At 38.1% G+C, this 18,248-nt stretch overlaps 1 protein-coding gene and 1 non-coding gene across 3 annotated transcripts in view; one reads left to right on the top strand and one right to left on the bottom strand.

Moving 5' to 3' along the window:
* TTBK2 (tau tubulin kinase 2) overlaps positions 1 to 18,027 on the top strand; it is a 121,229-nt gene extending 103,202 nt beyond the window's left edge. For both annotated transcript variants that reach the window (XM_010965207.3, XM_074365979.1), the window contains 3 exons: positions 272 to 860; positions 7,476 to 8,749; positions 11,117 to 18,027. In XM_010965207.3, coding sequence (XP_010963509.3) covers positions 272 to 860; positions 7,476 to 8,749; positions 11,117 to 11,579 — 2,326 coding nt within the window. In that variant the 3' untranslated portion in view covers positions 11,580 to 18,027. The remainder of the gene's footprint in view (positions 1 to 271; positions 861 to 7,475; positions 8,750 to 11,116) is intronic.
* Positions 5,885 to 5,957, bottom strand: TRNAS-AGA (transfer RNA serine (anticodon AGA)). Its single transcript has one exon. It is a non-coding gene; the product is annotated as a tRNA-Ser (tRNA).
* Positions 18,028 to 18,248: the final 221 nt, after the last annotated feature.

Genomic DNA, 18,248 nt, shown 5'->3' with positions numbered 1-18,248 from the left:
ACCTGGTAACCTGGTTAGGCCTTTGTTAGGCTGGGCAGGAGAGACACCTTCCCCCTATGGGCTTCATCTTCCAAAACAGGGATTATGACAGGTGGAGAAGAACATTATCAACCTGTGAAACTCTCCTTAAGCTTTATCCATATTTTCTCTATCTGTGTATGAGTATTAGTTCCGTATAGAGCTTATAGATTATATGCTTATAGGTTATATTATTTATATATAATAAATATTTCCTTAGGACAATTAAGTAACCTATATTCATTTTCTTAAGCTTGGAGAAAATGCAGAAAGATTCCATTGCAGGAAAGGAATCTCTTCTCCCTGCTCTGCTTCATAAGGCTTGTATTCCTGCTGTGTCCCGTACTGACCACATCTGGCACTATGATGAAGAATATCTTCCAGATGCTTCCAAGCCTGCGTCTGCCAACACCCCTGAACAGGCAGATGGTGGTGGCAGCAATGGATTTGTAGCTGTTAACCTGAGCTCCTGCAAGCAGGAGGTTGATTCCAAAGAATGGGTGATTGTGGACAAGGAGCAGGACCTTCGGGATTTTAGGACAAATGAGGCTTTAGGCCATAAAACAACTGGAAGCCCTTCCGATGAAGAGCCCGAAGTACTTCAGGTTCTAGAGGAATCACCTCAAGATGAAAAGCTCCGATTGGGTCCTTGGGCAGAAAATGATCATTTAAAGAATGAAACCTCAGGTGTGATCTTAGCACTTTCCAGGGAGTGCCCTGGCACTGCTGCTTCGGAACAATATGCAGATAGGCTGGAACTCCAGGCTGGAGCTGCGAGTCAGTTTATTGCAGTGACACCCACAAGTCCAATGGAGGCCCAAGCGGACGGACCCCTCACGGCGGTGAGTGATTTGTTCCTGTCATTTTCTGTTATCCACTCAGCAAGCTCTTAAGAAAGGACTAATAGTTGATCAACTAAGATTCTTCAGCAGGGGCCTAAGTTTGGCAAATGAGTGTAGGGAGTGATGTCTGGACTGAGGTCTGCAGTCTGTCTGGCAAGGTAAAATTTCTCAACAGGTGAGGTTTTCTGCCAGGATAGCAACCTAATACATGAAATGTCACTATAACCTAATTTCAGAATGACATGTATAATTATATCACAAGAATTCTCTGTGTGTGTATATATATGATTTTTAAACATTTGTAATTCTAGAGATTTTGGATCTCTATATTATAAATATGGTGAGAAAGGCATATATTTAATCATTCATGGTTTGTACTTTATACCGTACACTGTTACTAGGTCTAATTCTTTTTGTCCTTTCTCCTTCATAACCTTCACTCAGAAATTTCTCATATTTTGCATTCCCCTTAAATAGTAGTTTTCCAGCTTTGATGCCATTGTTTGTAAAATAAAGTCCCAGCTTCACTTCGAGATCTGCTTCTATAGGTCTGGGATAGTGAGAAGCCAGGAATCTGCATTTTAACAAGCACCTGAATGTAACTGTGATACAGGCCTTCTTCAAAGGAATATTTTGAGGAAATTCTACTGTCAGTTTGGGCATTTAGTTGGAGACGCCTGTTAGCCTGTACTTATCAGTAAGCGGTGATGCCCTCTGTGACTATGTGAGCCCCACAAAAGCCAGATGTGGAGGCAGTAAGCAACTGCACACACACCTCAAGCATGAGCAGCTACATCTGCTCTTACGTGGGTGGGAGTATAAGGTTTCTTTAAATTCTGTAATCATCTAGCAACCATCTCTTCCAGCTCACCAGGCGCAACATTGTTCTCCAAGCTGAAATGTTTTCTATTGGAACAGAATTCTGCATGCAGGTGTAAAACAGTAAGAAAAAGTAACACAATTTGATTTTGTGTACAGCTCTGTAGGAATTTACCTGCACTTCAAAATAGGGAAATAAATGCTTGCCTACTTTTTCATCAGAGCTAGTTGGTTCTTCCTTCTTTCCTAGGACTGTTTTATACAGTTATATAGGTTGTTCACTGCATAAAGTGGCCTAGCTAAGGGAACAAGTTGGGGCTGAAATCTAGCCCAAACTTTGCTAGCCAAACTGTGCATTTTTGTGCAGGGCTGTTTCTTCTTTGAAGGACATCCTTTTCCAAATTGCACAAAGGTACCATACTCTGTGGGCTAGAGGCAGATCCTAATGCATCCCTCCCTTCCCTGTATTCCTTTTCCCACCCCACCTTCCTCTTTCGATTAATTCCCTCTTTCCACCTTCCCAGATTCAGTTTCTTCTTTTCTTTGACTCTGCCATGTTATGTACTCACTGTTGCTCAAGCATTTTTCCAGCAGTATTCTTCTGTACTTCCCTTCATAAAGGCTTTTATAGCCTTGGCTCCATTTATCCAAGTATTTTTTCCTCTCTGCCATCAATACTGTCCTGTCCACCAGGATTGTTCTCCTACACTGTCTGCAACATTTTCTCTATCAAGTTATTGAAAGACTTGTATATGATATTTGATATTAAAAGTTTGCCCTTATTTATAGATATCTTTAAATAAAAATATTTTTCTTAACTAATGGTCCCTTAAGAAATGGCAGCTGCATTACTTGTACACTTAGATCTGATGTATTAAACTTACTATTTCCTTCATTTGGGCGAACCTGGATAGAAATATATTTCAGTTCTCTTCTTGAGACTTACATTCGGAGTTTACTTTTGCAGGAAGATGTAGGCACTTCCCTAACTTAACTATAGACTCATTAAATATGTAGTACTACCAATTAGTCTCTCCAGATCTCTTGCAGCTCTGATTATATGCTCTAGCTTAGACAATATAATAAGCCATATCACCATCCTATCTGAATATTTTAAATTAGGACAAATTCTGATAAGAAATACTTTGTTAGTTTGTATCTTTTTCATTCAAGCTTGTTTCTTTTTTATAGTGATATGAAAGGGAAATGTCCTGCTATCTTAAAATGTATAGGAAATATGTAGAAAGACTTGGGATTGATTGCCACCTGACTAACCTCTTGAAATGGATTTTGTAGTTGAGTTGAATGCATATACATTGACTTCAGAATGGCCAGATGTCCTCTGTCTAACCATGGATTTCTATTTTTGATCTGGAAAGTTTTGTTATTATTATTATAGAAAAGTTTTATTTCTATGAGATTACATCTAGAATTATATGTGATGGTATAATTCAATCTATGAACAGTCAGAAAAGACCAGAGATTGAATGAACCACCTTGGGAAGTAAAAAAAAATAGCCCATTTGTGAAGTGTTCAAATAATTGACTGGATTGTCACTTGGGAAAGGCTTCGTGGAAGGAACCCAAGCATCCACTGGCTGATTTACTCATGTGGTCAACATTTATTGAGCAGTTCCTGTGTGTCAGAGACTGCGCTAGGCATCACGAATTCAAAGCCCAGGATGGGGTGGGTGTAGCTCAGTGGTAGAGCTCATGCTTAGCATGCAAGAGGTCCTGGGTTCATCTCCAGTACCTCCATTAAAAAAGAAAACAAACAAACAAACCCAATTACCACCCCCCCCCAAAAAGAAAAAAAAAATTCACAGCCCAATGAGCCTCCTCACTGCTTTCATGCCTCTTTTAGTGTTATGGGTGCTGTGATGGAACACTGTAGGTTGTGGAAGTTGGGGATAGTTGGAGTAAATTCATCCCAAGTGTCTTCCAAGATTGCACGAAGGGGCTTGGAAACTGTTAAATCCTGTAGCCACGTATGTGACAAATAATTACAGCCCAGCCAAAAAATATTTTTATTTCAGTCTGTCTTTTCTGGAACTTCATTCTTTGGATGCGAGTTGTGACTTATTTATGATCCTTAGTACCTCTACAAATTTCTGTAGTTTCAAATTCCTTTAAATATACATTAAACTATTAATAATGAGCAACTGCCTCAGAGAGATGAAATAACAGGGGAAGGCAAAAAACAACTTAACTTTTCTTGAGGCTGTAGGTTTTTAATTTTACCCACCTCTATAGCAAAGGCTGCTGCCCTCTCCATCCTTCGCCCCCGCCCCATCAGCCCCCACATCTATCCACATAAGCCAAACCACAATATAGCAATATCTTCAGCAAAAGTAACCAGCATATATGGGGTCACAGTAAGCAATACAGGGGTAAGGAGTGAGAGAATGACACATTCTCTTAGAATGTATGGCCTCGATATATTCAAATGTTACCAAAACTGTGTCTTTATAGAAGTAAAAATTTGGTACATAAAAACATGGTTCAATAACAGTATTTTAGTTTTACTCATAATTTTTGACACTTGTATAAGGTATTATACGAAGATACTTTAAACAAAAGAAGTCTGTAGTGGAATTTGGATGGTTAAATTTTAATTTTTTTAGTAGGCCAAGAATTTGTTTCTATAACTCAGTTATTCTTGGCTACAGTGGGAACCAATAAATTATTCTACTACCTATATCTCTTCTAAATTATTTGTCAAAAAACAAAACGAAATGTAGATATTTTATATACCACATACCTTTCATTTGGAAGAGAGACTATTTGGTATGAGTGTTGAATTTCCCAAATTTTTTTTTAATCTTAATAGCATTATTATCCTTAAATTAGAGAAAAGGAAAAGGATAATTTGTAAGTTAAAATGCAAATTCTTTGTAGTTTTTTGTCTCTTGCTGTGCGGCAGTTCTAAACATGGCTTGACTATGAAATAATGAGGCTGCCTTATCTGAACTAAAAAGTAGTGAGATTGATGTTAGTCAGACTCAGTACTAGGCATTAATAAAAATATGAAAGAAATGGAGAAACTTTGAGGTCATTTTCTAATTCTGTGGAAAGGTGTACCTGATACAGTTAGAGAATAGAAAAAAAGAAACTATTGAGTTCATGCCTTAATGAAATGTTTGTGAATTATAGAAATTAAAAATATAAAAGATGTATATATGGCTTACTGGCAGATCATTAATTTGGTCTATTTGTAGAATGTCCCAAGTATGGGAATTGCTTTGTGTCTTTATAGAGTAAGGTTAAGGAAGCTATTTTCAGCTATACTTAGAGTTAACTTTCTTTTCTCTGTGTGCTGCTATTGATCTGTGGTTTTTCCCTTTTATCTTGATAGATACTGTTTTTTGCGGACGTGGTTTCCCAGACTCCATATGAGAGTGTGTAGTGCATGTCAGTGGGCTGTGCTATGCTGTGTGTGACTTTCAGAATCCTAGAGTCCTGTCCCTGACTTTTTTTGACTATGTTTTTTCTTCATTTGTGAAATTTGTGTTAATAAAAGTAGTCAGTTAAAATAGTTTGCAACTATGAAATGGAATTAGTAAACATGATTTCAAGAATATTTTATAAACTTAAATTAGTGCTATATAAATATTAAATGGCAGTAATTTATGCAGCTTATCATAATTGCTCAAAATCTTTTTAAGAAAGTAAACTTTCCTGTCTAGTGATGCACATATTTTTTCTATATACAAGATTATTACCCCTTTTTTCATACCAGATATACACATACGTTTATCTCCTGAATCTAGGTGTGTTAGGCACAAAAGTGCATTGATTCCCTAGCTTCAATCTCAGAAGACCAGTGGAATGTTATTTTTGTAAACACTATTGAGTTCATTTTGGCTGATGTACTTGGAATTACATATAATAATGAAATGACTTTTGGTTTATTTTGAATGTAAAATATAGTCATCTCCCTTCTTATTTGGTATTTAATATAATTTCACATCTCCTTTTCTTATTGCCGTCACCCTCAGGTCTTAAAAAGTAAATTTTGAAGAGTAAATAACTATAAATTTTAGGTTTCAATATCATTTTAAAAAATACTAGAAAATCGCCATCTGCCTGAATATATTTTTTTTCTTTTTTAAAATAAAATTTAAATGTTTTGAACAGTGACATTTATTTACTTAAGGTTTTTTTGGGGGGGTAATAATTAGGTTAATTGATTTGTTCATTCTTACAGGAGGTACTGGGGATTGAACCCAGGACCTCATACATTCTAGGCATGTGCTCTACCACTTGAGCTATACCCTCGCCCTCTGCCTGAATATATTTTAGAATAATAAAAGAGAGTTGACTTTCTGGAGGGTGACAGCACCAATAGAACTTACTGCCTTTTCCCCAGGGTCATTATAGGTCTGGGATTATTGTGAGAATTCATGTCTGAACCCAGCCTGCCTTGGATTAACCTGCAGGGCCTCAGGACCCCGGTTCCATTCAGGAGCTATTCCAAGACATTCATTAGGTGTTTTCTCCTTGGGCTGGCCTTAGGGCAAGCTTTACATGTCCTTAAACCTAATTGTGCTCCTCAGACACAGAGAAACAGATCTAAACAACTTATCTGACTCTAGAACCGAATGAATTTCTTGATGCCATTGGACTAGAGATGGGGTCTAAGTGAAATCTCCCAGGACTGCTCCAAATTCATTTTGCTTTGAATTTAGACCAATTTCCATAGTTTTATTAGAATGTAATAGGCTTCATTAAATGACTCGATTATTAAATTTATCAAAAAGGCTTTTTTCCTTACAAGTTTATGTGGGTGACATTTTCTGCCTCCTCATACGTCACTTCTAACAGATGTGAAGATGTAGAAACTTTAGGTATCTTAAGAGAGGACATTTTTATTAAATATTAAATCTTATTCACATAGAATTGAAATGATCTCCATGGAAGGATGGTAGAATTTCATTTGTCATAAGCTTTACCTTAAAAAATATTAAAGAAGATGTAAAACATTAGTAAACATCTTTGTATGTGTCTGCTTATAGGGAGATATATTATGCATAACACTAATTAATAGGATTTATAGGAAATGACAAAATGCGTATAAATTTGGAGTTTTTAAACTTATAACAAATTTGCCAATAATTTTCTCCTATAATCTTGTATCTGTATTTTTGCTGGAAGTAGCAGGCAAACTCAAAGGGACTTGGAGAGAATTTAATGAAAGGAACTTTTTACAGATGTGTAGGCAGAGTTAAGAGAGCCAACAGGACCAGCAATAGAGCGAGCCATTCCTATTCTGAGTCTAGAAAGAGAGGAAGCAGGGCTGTTATCAGAACCTGGTGAGAGTCGTATCTGTAGGGGGTGCCATGTGACAGGAGCTGTGGCCAGGACTGGCCAGAATGTAGCCACCACCAAAGCTGCAGTCCATCAGGAAGAAGCAGAGAGAACTAATACCCAAATCTTTCTCTCCTCCAACTCTCTGACCCTGTGTTAATGCAGCCCGCTGGGCAAACCCAACTAGAAATCGGAAGGCAAGGGTGTCTGGATAGTTTAGTGTGTAGAAGTCTTCCAGAGCACAGAGCAGGCTAAAGAAAAGGCAGGGATGACCTTAGCGAGAGACTATTCTGTACAGTTCCTGAGTAGGGGAGCTTGAGGGTCATGCATTTTTACTAAGAATTCATTTTAAGTATGAGTTGAGCAGACCTGGTTGACAAGTTTGATATCTGTGTTCCTCTTATAAATTAGAATTTGAGGTGTTAAGTCTGAAATCATGCTGCTTCTTTTATAATTCCACATTATTGCATTTAACTTTTTTCTCCTCAGATTACAATTCCTAGACCTTCTGTGGCATCTACACAGTCGACTTCAGGGAGCTTTCACTATGGTCAGCAACCAGAGAAGAAAGGCCTTCATCCCATGGAGCTCACTGTGGAGCTTTACTCTCCCAGGGAGAACCTCTCTGGCCTTGTTGTAACAGAGGGCGAACCTCCTAGTGGAGGAAGCAAAACAGACTTGGGGCTTCAGATAGATCATATTGGTCGTGACACGTTACCCAATATTAGAGAGTGCGACAAATCCCAAGACCTGGGACCAAAAGACCTTCCTGACCATAATAGACTGGCTGGGAGAGAATTTGAGAGTCTTCCTAGGGAAACAGAAGAGAAAAGCATTCTTCTAGGATCAGATAATGAAGATGAGAAGTTAAATAAAGGGCGGCATTATGTTGAGATCTCCTCTCTCCCCAGAGACCTGGTAACAGTGGAGAGGGATCACTCAGCTACTACTGAACCTCTTGATGTGACAAAGACACAGACTTTTAGTGTGGTGCCAAATCAAGACAAAAATCATGAGATAATGAAGGTTCTGGCAGCTGGAACTTCAGAAATACTTCCACAAGTTATTGACCCACATGTTGAAGGACAGATAGGCCAGGTGGCTGCAATGCAAAAAAGTAAACTATCTAAAGATTATGAAATCAAGAGTGAAGACTTGCCGAGTCATCAAGGAGATCTGTCTACTTTTTTGCACCAAGAGGGTAAGAGAGAGAAAATTTCTCCTCGAAATGGAGAACTATTTCATTCTGTTTCAGAGAGTGAACATTGTCCACCATCCCGGAAGGATGTGGTTAGGTCATCCTTTGTAACTAGACACAGCCGAATCCCTGTTTTAGCACAGGAGATAGACTCAACTTTTGAATCATCCTCTCCAGTCTCTGCAAAAGAAAAGCTCCTCCAAAAGAAAGCTTATCAGCCAGATCTAGTCAAGCTTCTGGTGGAAAAAAGGCAACTCAAGTCTTTCCTTGGGGACCTCTCAAGTGCCTCTGATAAATTGCTAGAGGAAAGACTAGCCACTGTTCCTGCTCCCTTTGCTGAGGAGGAACTCTTTACTCCCTTTTCAAGACTGGCTGTAGAATCACACCTGAGCAAGTCAGCTGAAGACAGCTTTCTGACACCCATCATCTCCCAGTCCAGAAAGAGCAAAATTCCAAGGCCAGTTTCATGGGTCAACACAGATCAAGTCAATAGCTCAACTTCATCTCAGTTCTTGCCTCGGCCACCACCAGGAAAGCCACCTGTGAGGCCTGGAGTAGAAGCCAGGTAATGCTGTGTGCTCTCTCTTAGTTAAGTGTGTAGCCTTATCTCTGTGTCTGCTCGATTGTAATATGTCAGTGGTTTCATTTCTTTGTTGCCTGCTTCTGATCATCTGTGTCCTTCCCTGTGTTTCCCAAGTCTTATAGCACAGTGTAGTTGAAGGGGTCAGTTTGATCCAGGCTAATTCTTAGCTCTCCCACTTTCTAGCAGTGTGAACTTCAATGTCTTTATCTATAAAATAGGTAAAAAATTTGCCTTGTGGCTTTGGGAAGATGAGATCAGGTAGACTATATCTAGAGCTTTGTTTAATGCTTATTAGCATGCAACAAATGTACTCTTTCCCGGTACATTTTAACTAGATGCTCTGTAATTTTCTAGTTTTGTCTAGTCAGAATCCTGCTATAACAGATGTCATTATGATGTGAGATTCTAGTGAAGAATACTGTGTCTATGATTTGATGAACAGGTCCTGGTAACAGTTCTGTTTATGATTATAATTAATTAGACAAACAAAATATCTTATAGGAGGTTTCCCTATGTCTGAATGATAAATACAGCCATACATAATAAAGATATTGCTTTAACATTCATTGTATGGTATGCTTGTTTATTGAAGTATTCTCATGTGTAGTTGACCGTGGAGTGATTATATTTTGAAGAAGAGGGGAAAATATTGGGAAGTGGTGAATCAGTTAAGAGTGCTTTCCTTGGAGCCATTATTCACTTTCAGAGAGTAGAATGGCCTAAACCCATGGAGAAGAAAGAGAAAAAGGATAATCTTTTAACAAAAACAAAATGAAAATCAAAATACATTTACATGAAAAAACTATAGCCTGTTCTAGTTATATAACAATAGGCCTCCACCTGTTATAAGGATTTCTGAAGGGTATTAAAGTGAGGTTCTGTCTGTATCATTACCCAGCAGAACTTGCTACCTTTACCTTAAAGTAAGTTTAGTTTTGACTTGCCCTAGACTTTCTTTCAGGTTCCAAGGTAGCTGAACAGTGGATTTGAAATGACCATGGAAGTAGACTTCAGCAGGAAGCGTGATGATGAGTAAACAGCATTCATTTAGCTGAGACATTTTAAAAAGATGATTCCACGAACAATATTCACACATCCCCCCTTTTTCTTTTGCTTGGCATCTATGCTTAGTGAGATGGTATATCTCTGTTGATACCTCTATTGCTTGTCTTGAGCTGCTTTAGACTGCAACAAACAAATCTTAATTATCATTTATTATTTAACACTTGACATGTCCCCTAAAAGTAGCACTTGGTAACTTGGTAGCAAAGCCAAACGTGTGGCATTAATGTGCCAGATAGTACAGAACTGACGAGCCTGGAGCTCATCTGGGAACTCAGTGGGACTCAACTTTCCCACTTAGGTCCTGGCATAGGGAATTATCTTATTCTGTTCTTCAATTTTTACTGTAAGATCCATGAGGGCCAGTTTAACCAGGATGAGTTTCATGTCACTTGTCAGAAAATAAGTAGATGGTAAAGAAGGAAGAAAAGACAAAATTTAGAGAAAAAAATCAGTAACTTGCTGTTGATTCAGGATGGTGATGATGGCTACGTGTGTCCCCTGCATCCTGCAGGTACCAGTACCACTGGGAAACTCTTCTCCCACTTCCTTCTACGAGGAGTGGCATGCCAATAGTCGGAGGTTTAAATTCTTAAACTGAATGGATTTTTAGGCCAAGATAGAAAGAATGAATACTCTCTAGATTTCGAATTCTGAGGCCCAAGCTTAGTTGCCCTTGAGAGAGGCAATCAGTCCCCAAACCCTGCTCTCCTGGCTCTCAGGCTATGGTCAGGGGTAGAAACTGAGGCCCAGAGAAACCAATGACTGCTCTTTTGGAAATTATTAAATGAGGTTAAAATATCTTTTTATCTGTAGTTCCTGCTGTTGGTGAGTACAGTTCATGTTGAAGACTTATATTGTGGAGTTTAATGTTGCATAAGAGTATGCAGAATCCCTGTCCTAGAAAAGCCTTAAACAAAGTGGTTTACTCTCCCTCATGTGCTAGAGACATTTCACTAAGTTAATCCTAAAATTCAGAGACAGACATGCCATAAGAGGAAGGGGACTAACAACATGTAAGTCCTCTGAATGGCAGACATCCAAGTAAATCTTTACTGCACTTGACTGCTCAGTAACCCTGTGAGAAATGTAATATTCCCATCAAAGCTAGGAGAGGTTAAATAATTTGTCCAGAGTCATACAACTGGTATGTGAAAGAGTAACTTGGCATTCTCCAAGTGCTTCCTGACTTTGACTCACATCATACACATTATGATCTGTGACGTGACTTTCTGGGCATACTTGAAGTGAATTAAAATGAAAATAATTCTTCTCTGTTCTTTTAAGGCTCCGCAGATATAAAGTCCTAGGGAGTAGCAATTCCGACTCAGACCTTTTCTCCCGCCTGGCCCAGATTCTTCAAAATGGATCTCAGAAACCCCGGAGCACTACTCAGTGCAAGAGTCCAGGATCCCCTCACAATCCAAAAACACCACCCAAGAGTCCAGTTGTCCCTCGCAGGAGTCCCAGTTCCTCTCCTCGAAGCTCTTCCTTGCCTCGCACATCCAGTTCCTCACCATCCAGGGCTGGACGGCCCCACCATGACCAGAGGAGTTCATCCCCGCATCTGGGGAGAAGCAAGTCACCTCCCAGCCACTCAGGATCTTCCTCCTCCAGGAGGTCCTGCCAACAGGAGCATTGCAAACCCAGCAAGAACAGCCTGAAAGGATCCGGCAGCCTCCACCACCACTCGGCCAGCACTAAATCTCCCCCAGGGAAGAGTAAGTCAGCCAGTAAACTCAGCAGATAAGAGCCGGGCTGCATCCTTGTGAAAGGTGTGAGATCTTCCTCCTAAACTTGATGCATGTGTGTCTCTGTACTGTTTATTTTAAAAATCAGTGTTGATCTTCTCTTGCAGAAGAAAGTAACATGATAAATTATTTATAAGAAGATATAAATACATGATAAGGAATTATCTAAGGCGGGCAGCAAGCAGATCAGGAATCAGTCAATGCCTTTGCATAGGAATGGGCAATCCAGCAAAATCCAAGGGGCAGAAGCTGATTAAATGAACTCTCATTTCTTAGCTGCCTTTGAAACAAAAATGTTGAAGGTAGGAAGAGGAATGGAATTTCAAGGGGTTTAGCCTACTTTTAAAAAGGCCCTACTCAAAGATTATATAGCAGAAGTGAAACTCCTCATTTTAATATTCTCATTCAAGACTTTCTGACCTTGGAGAGTCAGAATTGCTCCAACGTTAGTGTCTGTTGCTAGGAAGCCAGTGCGCATATGCATTTGGCTTGTGTGTTTATCTGGTGTGTTGAGAGTTCACACCTTTACTTTGCCTCATTCCTAGTTCCCTTCCTGAAGTTCTTATTTTTTAAAGTTAGTGTTTCTCACCTGATCCAGTCTCTCTGCTCTTATTTTAACAATACATTCTAATGTGCTTTTAGCAGCACATGCTGAGAATTTCAAATCCAGTTACTTTTTTTAATCCCCTAATATTTCTGTTTGGAGCAACAGTTCTTAACTCAGTGTATTTTTATTGTGAGGAATAACTGATGAAACTTAGGTAAAGGAAGGAAGAGTCTAAACAGGGCTGCTTTGCCGGCGTTAGTGCTTTAAGAAGAGGGACAGAGTGGGGGTTATATCCTTCAAAATAGGAGAACCCTCTTCTTTCCTGTTACTTTCTTCCTTGTGGACGAAAAACTGACCAGAGTAGACCTTGCTTCCTTAAGTTTTTTAGGTACCAACTATTTCAAATGTCAACCTCCAAGACAATACCAGGGAAGTACGTTGCTGTGGAATGTGACTTTATGCTTTTAGAGCCTTAGAAAGAAAAATAGAAACAAATTAGGAATGTTGAGGCTTAAAATTCTCAAACTTTGTATTTCATACACTTAGCCAATAAGGAATGAGTATCTGAGGAAATAAATTTAGGCTCAATATTTATCTTTTAATGTTTTATTATCTGCTTCTTCTGTGCTTTAGTTTGAATATTTGGGCTTCTTGACCTGATTTCAATGTAATCTTAATTTACAAAGCTGTAAGGAAGGCTACATTTGTTCTGATATCACTCTTCTGCTAGCAGGAATCAGGCAAAGTTAAATTATACTAGACTTTTTAAATGGGCTTTTTTATACTCTGTAGTTTTTGTGTTATAAAGACCTTATTAAGGTCAGGTGAATTGGTCTGCTTGCTGTTGAAATTTGCCTTCTAGCAAACACCTGTGCTTTCTCTTTGACCTTTTGTTTCCTGCCAAACCTAATATGGTTGAATTGGAAAACAAAACAAAACAAAAAAAAGAAAGCTATTTTCTCACCAAGTGAACATATTCTAATGCTGCATCAAAGCTGCCCTGAAGCTGCACTGAACTTACCTTGTTCTCTTTATCTGTGTTGAGCTTTTTTTAAAAACAAAACAAAACAAAACAAAACTCGAAACACTACCGAGGCATATTATGGTCTCCCATAAGAAATGTAGCATAATGTGGAATCTCAATTTCTCTCCGGTTTCAAGACTACAGAGGAATGCAATAGATAGACATATCTGCTGTTTAACTAAAGCAACTGTAATATTGGAAGACCGATCCTTCTGTATTATATTGTATAATAGTTGCTATAACACTACTTGCATGTCTTCATGGTAAATTATATAAATATTTATAAATATATAGAGAAACATATGCTTATATAAACTCATTCTTTTTCATTCTCCATTTGTAATTTCAAGCTCACAGATGGTGAAATTACTTTTTATTGTGTGCCTCGTGTACACTTGCATATCTTTATTTTCTGAAAATATGTTCTTGGCATGTGACATTTCAGATTCTTGCCTGCCTTGTGTATAATGCAAGGGTTGGCAGTCTTTAATAAGCCAAGATAGGTTATTTAATTTTCATTTTTAAAAATTTTTAATAGGGGAAGAATTACTGGGACATGCTTGTAATATTGGTTCAAGGATTTGTCATGTTAATCACATAATTCTGTCCTTATGGTTGGAGTGGATAAACTGGGATGATCATGGGTCTGACATACTGGTGTTTTTTTTAAGTCTCTTAAAAATTATCACTCTGCTTCTTTTCACCTCACTTTTTTGGGGGGTGGGGGAGTATTCTACAATTAAGAAATTATCTTCTTTCTTCTGTTTTATAAGCTAATTAGTGCTAAAAGTAGCCAGCTTTAAATCCTGACCCCTCTAATCAGAAATATGCTCATGGTAACATAACTATTTGAAAAACTAATGAGGCTACAACTATGGTATGTGTGTTATTTTATTTCTTCCTGGCATTTCTCTTCTAGCAGTCGAAACCATCAATGATGGCAACATGGCAGCTGAATACTTTCTCTCTTTATTCCTTCCACTTTTTCCCAGCTTTTCCACTATGTTGTCCCCTTTTCTAAATGGCACAGACAAACTGAAGATCTGGAGAGAAACAGCCTCATTGTGTAAAAATATTTTATTTTGCATGTAGAGAAGAGAGTTAACCAAAGATATTTCTGCTCTGATACTTTCAAATGAAGATAAATTATATCTTATGTATCAATAGATTCACTTAAAAACACTATCTTATATAGAGATTTACTCTATGGTTTTTAAAAACATAGTTTATGCTGTTAGATTTTAGATGTCTTGGGCTAAAAAGAGAAGTTGACAGCCCTGAGCAAAGCACTTTGGGCACAAGGATTTTTGTTTTCGTTTTATTTTAGAGTATGATACAAAAAATGAGTTGGGTTCTTGTTGCTGTTAGTTATTTTTTATTTTTTATTTTTTTTTTAGTGATGGCATACTTCAGATTTCAGTGACAAACAAAGACCATCCAAGTAATTTTAAACTGTTTTGGTTATTTTACCTAAGATGAGGGACATGGCCATCAAAGTCAGGCTAAACTATACTGAGTGGTATGGGGCAGAAGTTAAAATTATCTCTTGAAAATCAAGTGCCTCCTAGTTTCTCCTATCACAACAAAGTTGCTAGTTACCTAGTCATACTTGCCCCTACCCTCCGTTGTCTGTTCTCTGGAATTACTCAGGTGGAACAGAAGATAGAATTAGCAACAGCTCAGTCCCTTTAGGTAACATTCTTCCAAAATTATGCTGCCAGATCTCCAGGGTGTACAGATTGTTTGAAATATTCAAATTCCACACAGCAGTCTTTTGCACAGTTTAAAGGCATTTAACTTTGATGTACAATGAACAGAGAAGGACAATTGGGTTATATCAAATTTACACTTAAAGCACAGATTATAAACATCGTTGAATGGTAAATCTTAACTAGGCACTCTTCATTCTCAACTCAGTATGCAAGCTGGCCTTGCTGACAGTGGCATAGTTACATTTACTGCTTTTAAGTTGCATGTTGCAGAGTGTTTTTAAGTTGCCAAGTGAATCAAATTCTAAATAAGTAGCAAAATGGTAATTGAAGCCCACTGTTGTCATTATCCACTTTATATAATTTGCTTTAAAATACTAAACAAATAGCTGTTTACTAACCCAGTGGACCTAGGGTGCAGTGTTTCTTTCTGTTTTTCTCTTAGGCACCATAGGAACTTGAGGTTCTTCAGTAATCATCAGAGATTCCTTCTAGGCCACAGATTTTTTTGGTGAATATTTCCATGGTTATATTTCAATCAACAAGGGAAAAGTGTACACTGGTGCATGTTTTATAAGCCCAGACACAGATAGTTAAAACTGTAACTAGTTTTTCTGTATCCAGTAGCTTTGAATAAAAACAGATGCTTTCCCTTCAAGAGCAGAGGATTCTTTATTCTAGGAACTATATTAGTCTAACATTAGGAATTGGTGATAGGAGAAACAGGATCCAGCATTCAGAATTTAGTGGCTTAGGGGGGAAAAATGCATCTTACCCTGGCTATTTGAAGATATATTTATTTGTAGATAAGTCTAGATTTAGTCTTGAAGATCAAAATTTTTCACATTTTAAAACTTTTTCATTCCTTTATATCACAACATTTATATCAAAACATGGCATATGTTAGGGAACCATTTCTTCTGTTATGTTCATGTGTTTTGGAATTAAGTTATTTGCATTCACTCTTAAAGTCTGCCCATTTCTGTTTATGTGTATTTACCATAGATGTGTTGGGACTTTGCCAAAAGGGAGAGATATTTACAACAACTGTATTGTTTTAACTTTCTTCGGTTTGGTTCTGTCGACAGTTTATTTGTAAAATAGTTATCTATGTTCGAATACAAAAAGTACTACAGGGTTAAGACACATCATTCATTGTGGTGGCCGTCATATGTCAATATGTAACCCGAGTTCAGGAATCATAGGTGCCTATTTAGACCTTAACTTAGAGAAGGGAACAAGAGGCAGTTCCAGTCCTCAGACAATAAGGAAGAATAAAGGACATGGAAAACCCCAGGTGACTGTTAGGACATCCCTCTTACCCGTCTTCATCCAGTAGAACTCTGGTGTGAACCTCAAGGATGTGGGAATAGTGTGGAAACATATCATTGGATAGTCTCAAGAGTTTGGCTGTCCCTCTGGAATTATGAGAAATTTAACCCAAGTAGACTCAGGAGTCTGCAGAATCTGTTGCTAACATTGCTAGGGAGAACTGCGGGAGACACATGGGGAATCCCATAGTCCTTGGGTAACTCTAGAACGTGGGACAAGGATCCCTGTTCATTTAAAAGGGAATTTGGATGCTGCACACCTCAAATCCAAGGCTGGACATGAAATGATGATATTAAAGTCTTGACCCATCAATACATTTTCTAAGTCAGTTGGGATTATCTGCTCCGACTTTTAAATCATAAGCTTGATATTTAATTCCTCCCCTTAAGCAAATTTGGATTAGGAAATTAGAGTATGTGACAAGACCAGACTCACCTTGAGGTGATACACAATCTCAAGACACTGAATAGCCAAGTAGAAACCTTTACTAAGTAATGATTTGTGTATTTCCTTAGATTTTGCTGGATCCTTGGTCTTAAGGAGGCAATGTAAAGGAAGTGAAGCCTTTTTCTTCATGGTCCTGTGAAACTTTAATAGGATCTGCCTCTTTAATTGGAAGTGACAGTGTGGGTGCAGTATATATATATATATATCACTGGTGATACTGACATTATCTCTCAGATACCCTGGGCTAGGGGTTCCTTGACGTAAAGAACAGGATTCAGTTGGGGCAGGCTTTGAGCCCATGTGACTATAGAATTTGCTGATGACATAATTTTATACACTAATGATAGGAAATTTTCTCTCTTCAGTAGTTTAATATTGTTTCCTATTGTATACATAAGTGTTCACCCACCCAGTTAAAAACACTGGGTAAACCAAATTTTTATATCGACTGCCCTTACTATATGTTGCTTTTTATTTCCCCCTTAAAATACACAGTTTAAATCTATAAAAATTCATGCACAGCACTCCGCCATACCTGGAGTCTGTCTGGGTGTTCTTAACGCATCCATAAGGAACAAACCTACCAGAGCTTGAAGGTGGTTTATTTTAGGGATCAACCCAGAGAGGATTAGGATTTTTTTCTTTTTAAATTATTCACCAGTTAGGTAAATTTAGTTCACTAACGTAAAAAGCATTCAGAAACACAAAAATAGGAAGATAAAGGAAATATACACTGTGCCACTTGGGGCTCTGAGGTTGGATTGGGTGAAGTGAATAAAGAAAAGAACCCATGACCCAGGCTTGAGCTCCCTCGCTTCTCATGCACAGTTCCTGGTCCTGCTCCTGACTCCTCTCCTAAAATAGCCAGTGCTGGTTTCATTGGGCCATTTACTTAAGAGTTCACAGCTTTTAGGGAAAAAAAGGGAGTTGGGAAACATCTAGTTTTGAATTAGATACAAATCTTGAAAATTATGAACTATTGGCAGCTGTTAAGTCAGATGGAACCACAAACAAGAATTCTCTCGTCAAGCAAGACCAATAAGTTACAAGACTTTAATAATTCCAGTTTTCTCCCTTTCTTCTCCTTTTCATGAAATCAGAGTGATGAGAAACTGCTCTTTGAAATACCTCCAAAGGTATTGTATTGTGTCCCTTTCCCCTCCACGCGGCCCTCTGCATTTTTGCTCAGGCAACCAAGGACATAGAGTAATTGGCAGAAACATGGAGTGCTTTTGTATAGGACATCTGTACATAAAAGTGTAATTATTTATTTAATTTTCCCATTTGTATCATATTAAAGCTTTGTACAGTGTTTTAAGTTCTGTTTTAAAATTATTTTGTATTTTATTTTTATAATCTAGTAATAAAATATTCATTCCGCATGCAAACTCTAGTTCCATTTGTGTGGTGCTTTGGATTTCAAAAGTGGGAAATATTTTTCTAATAAATCTATTGAATGCACCAGAGGTTACAAGATCAACAGGGGGTAGAAAGTGTTACTATAAATGCAGTACCACATCCAGAAGTGACCTAGAAAAAGCAGCACTGGACTGAATAGAAACCAGGTGTTCAGCATCCCTGCAGACAAAAAACAGGGTTCAGGGATATG

This window comes from Camelus bactrianus, chromosome 6 (assembly GCF_048773025.1).
Source record: "Camelus bactrianus isolate YW-2024 breed Bactrian camel chromosome 6, ASM4877302v1, whole genome shotgun sequence".
NCBI lineage: Eukaryota > Metazoa > Chordata > Mammalia > Artiodactyla > Camelidae > Camelus > Camelus bactrianus.
The sequence above is the reverse complement of the archived record's forward strand: the minus strand, read 5'-3'. Positions and strand labels throughout refer to the sequence as shown.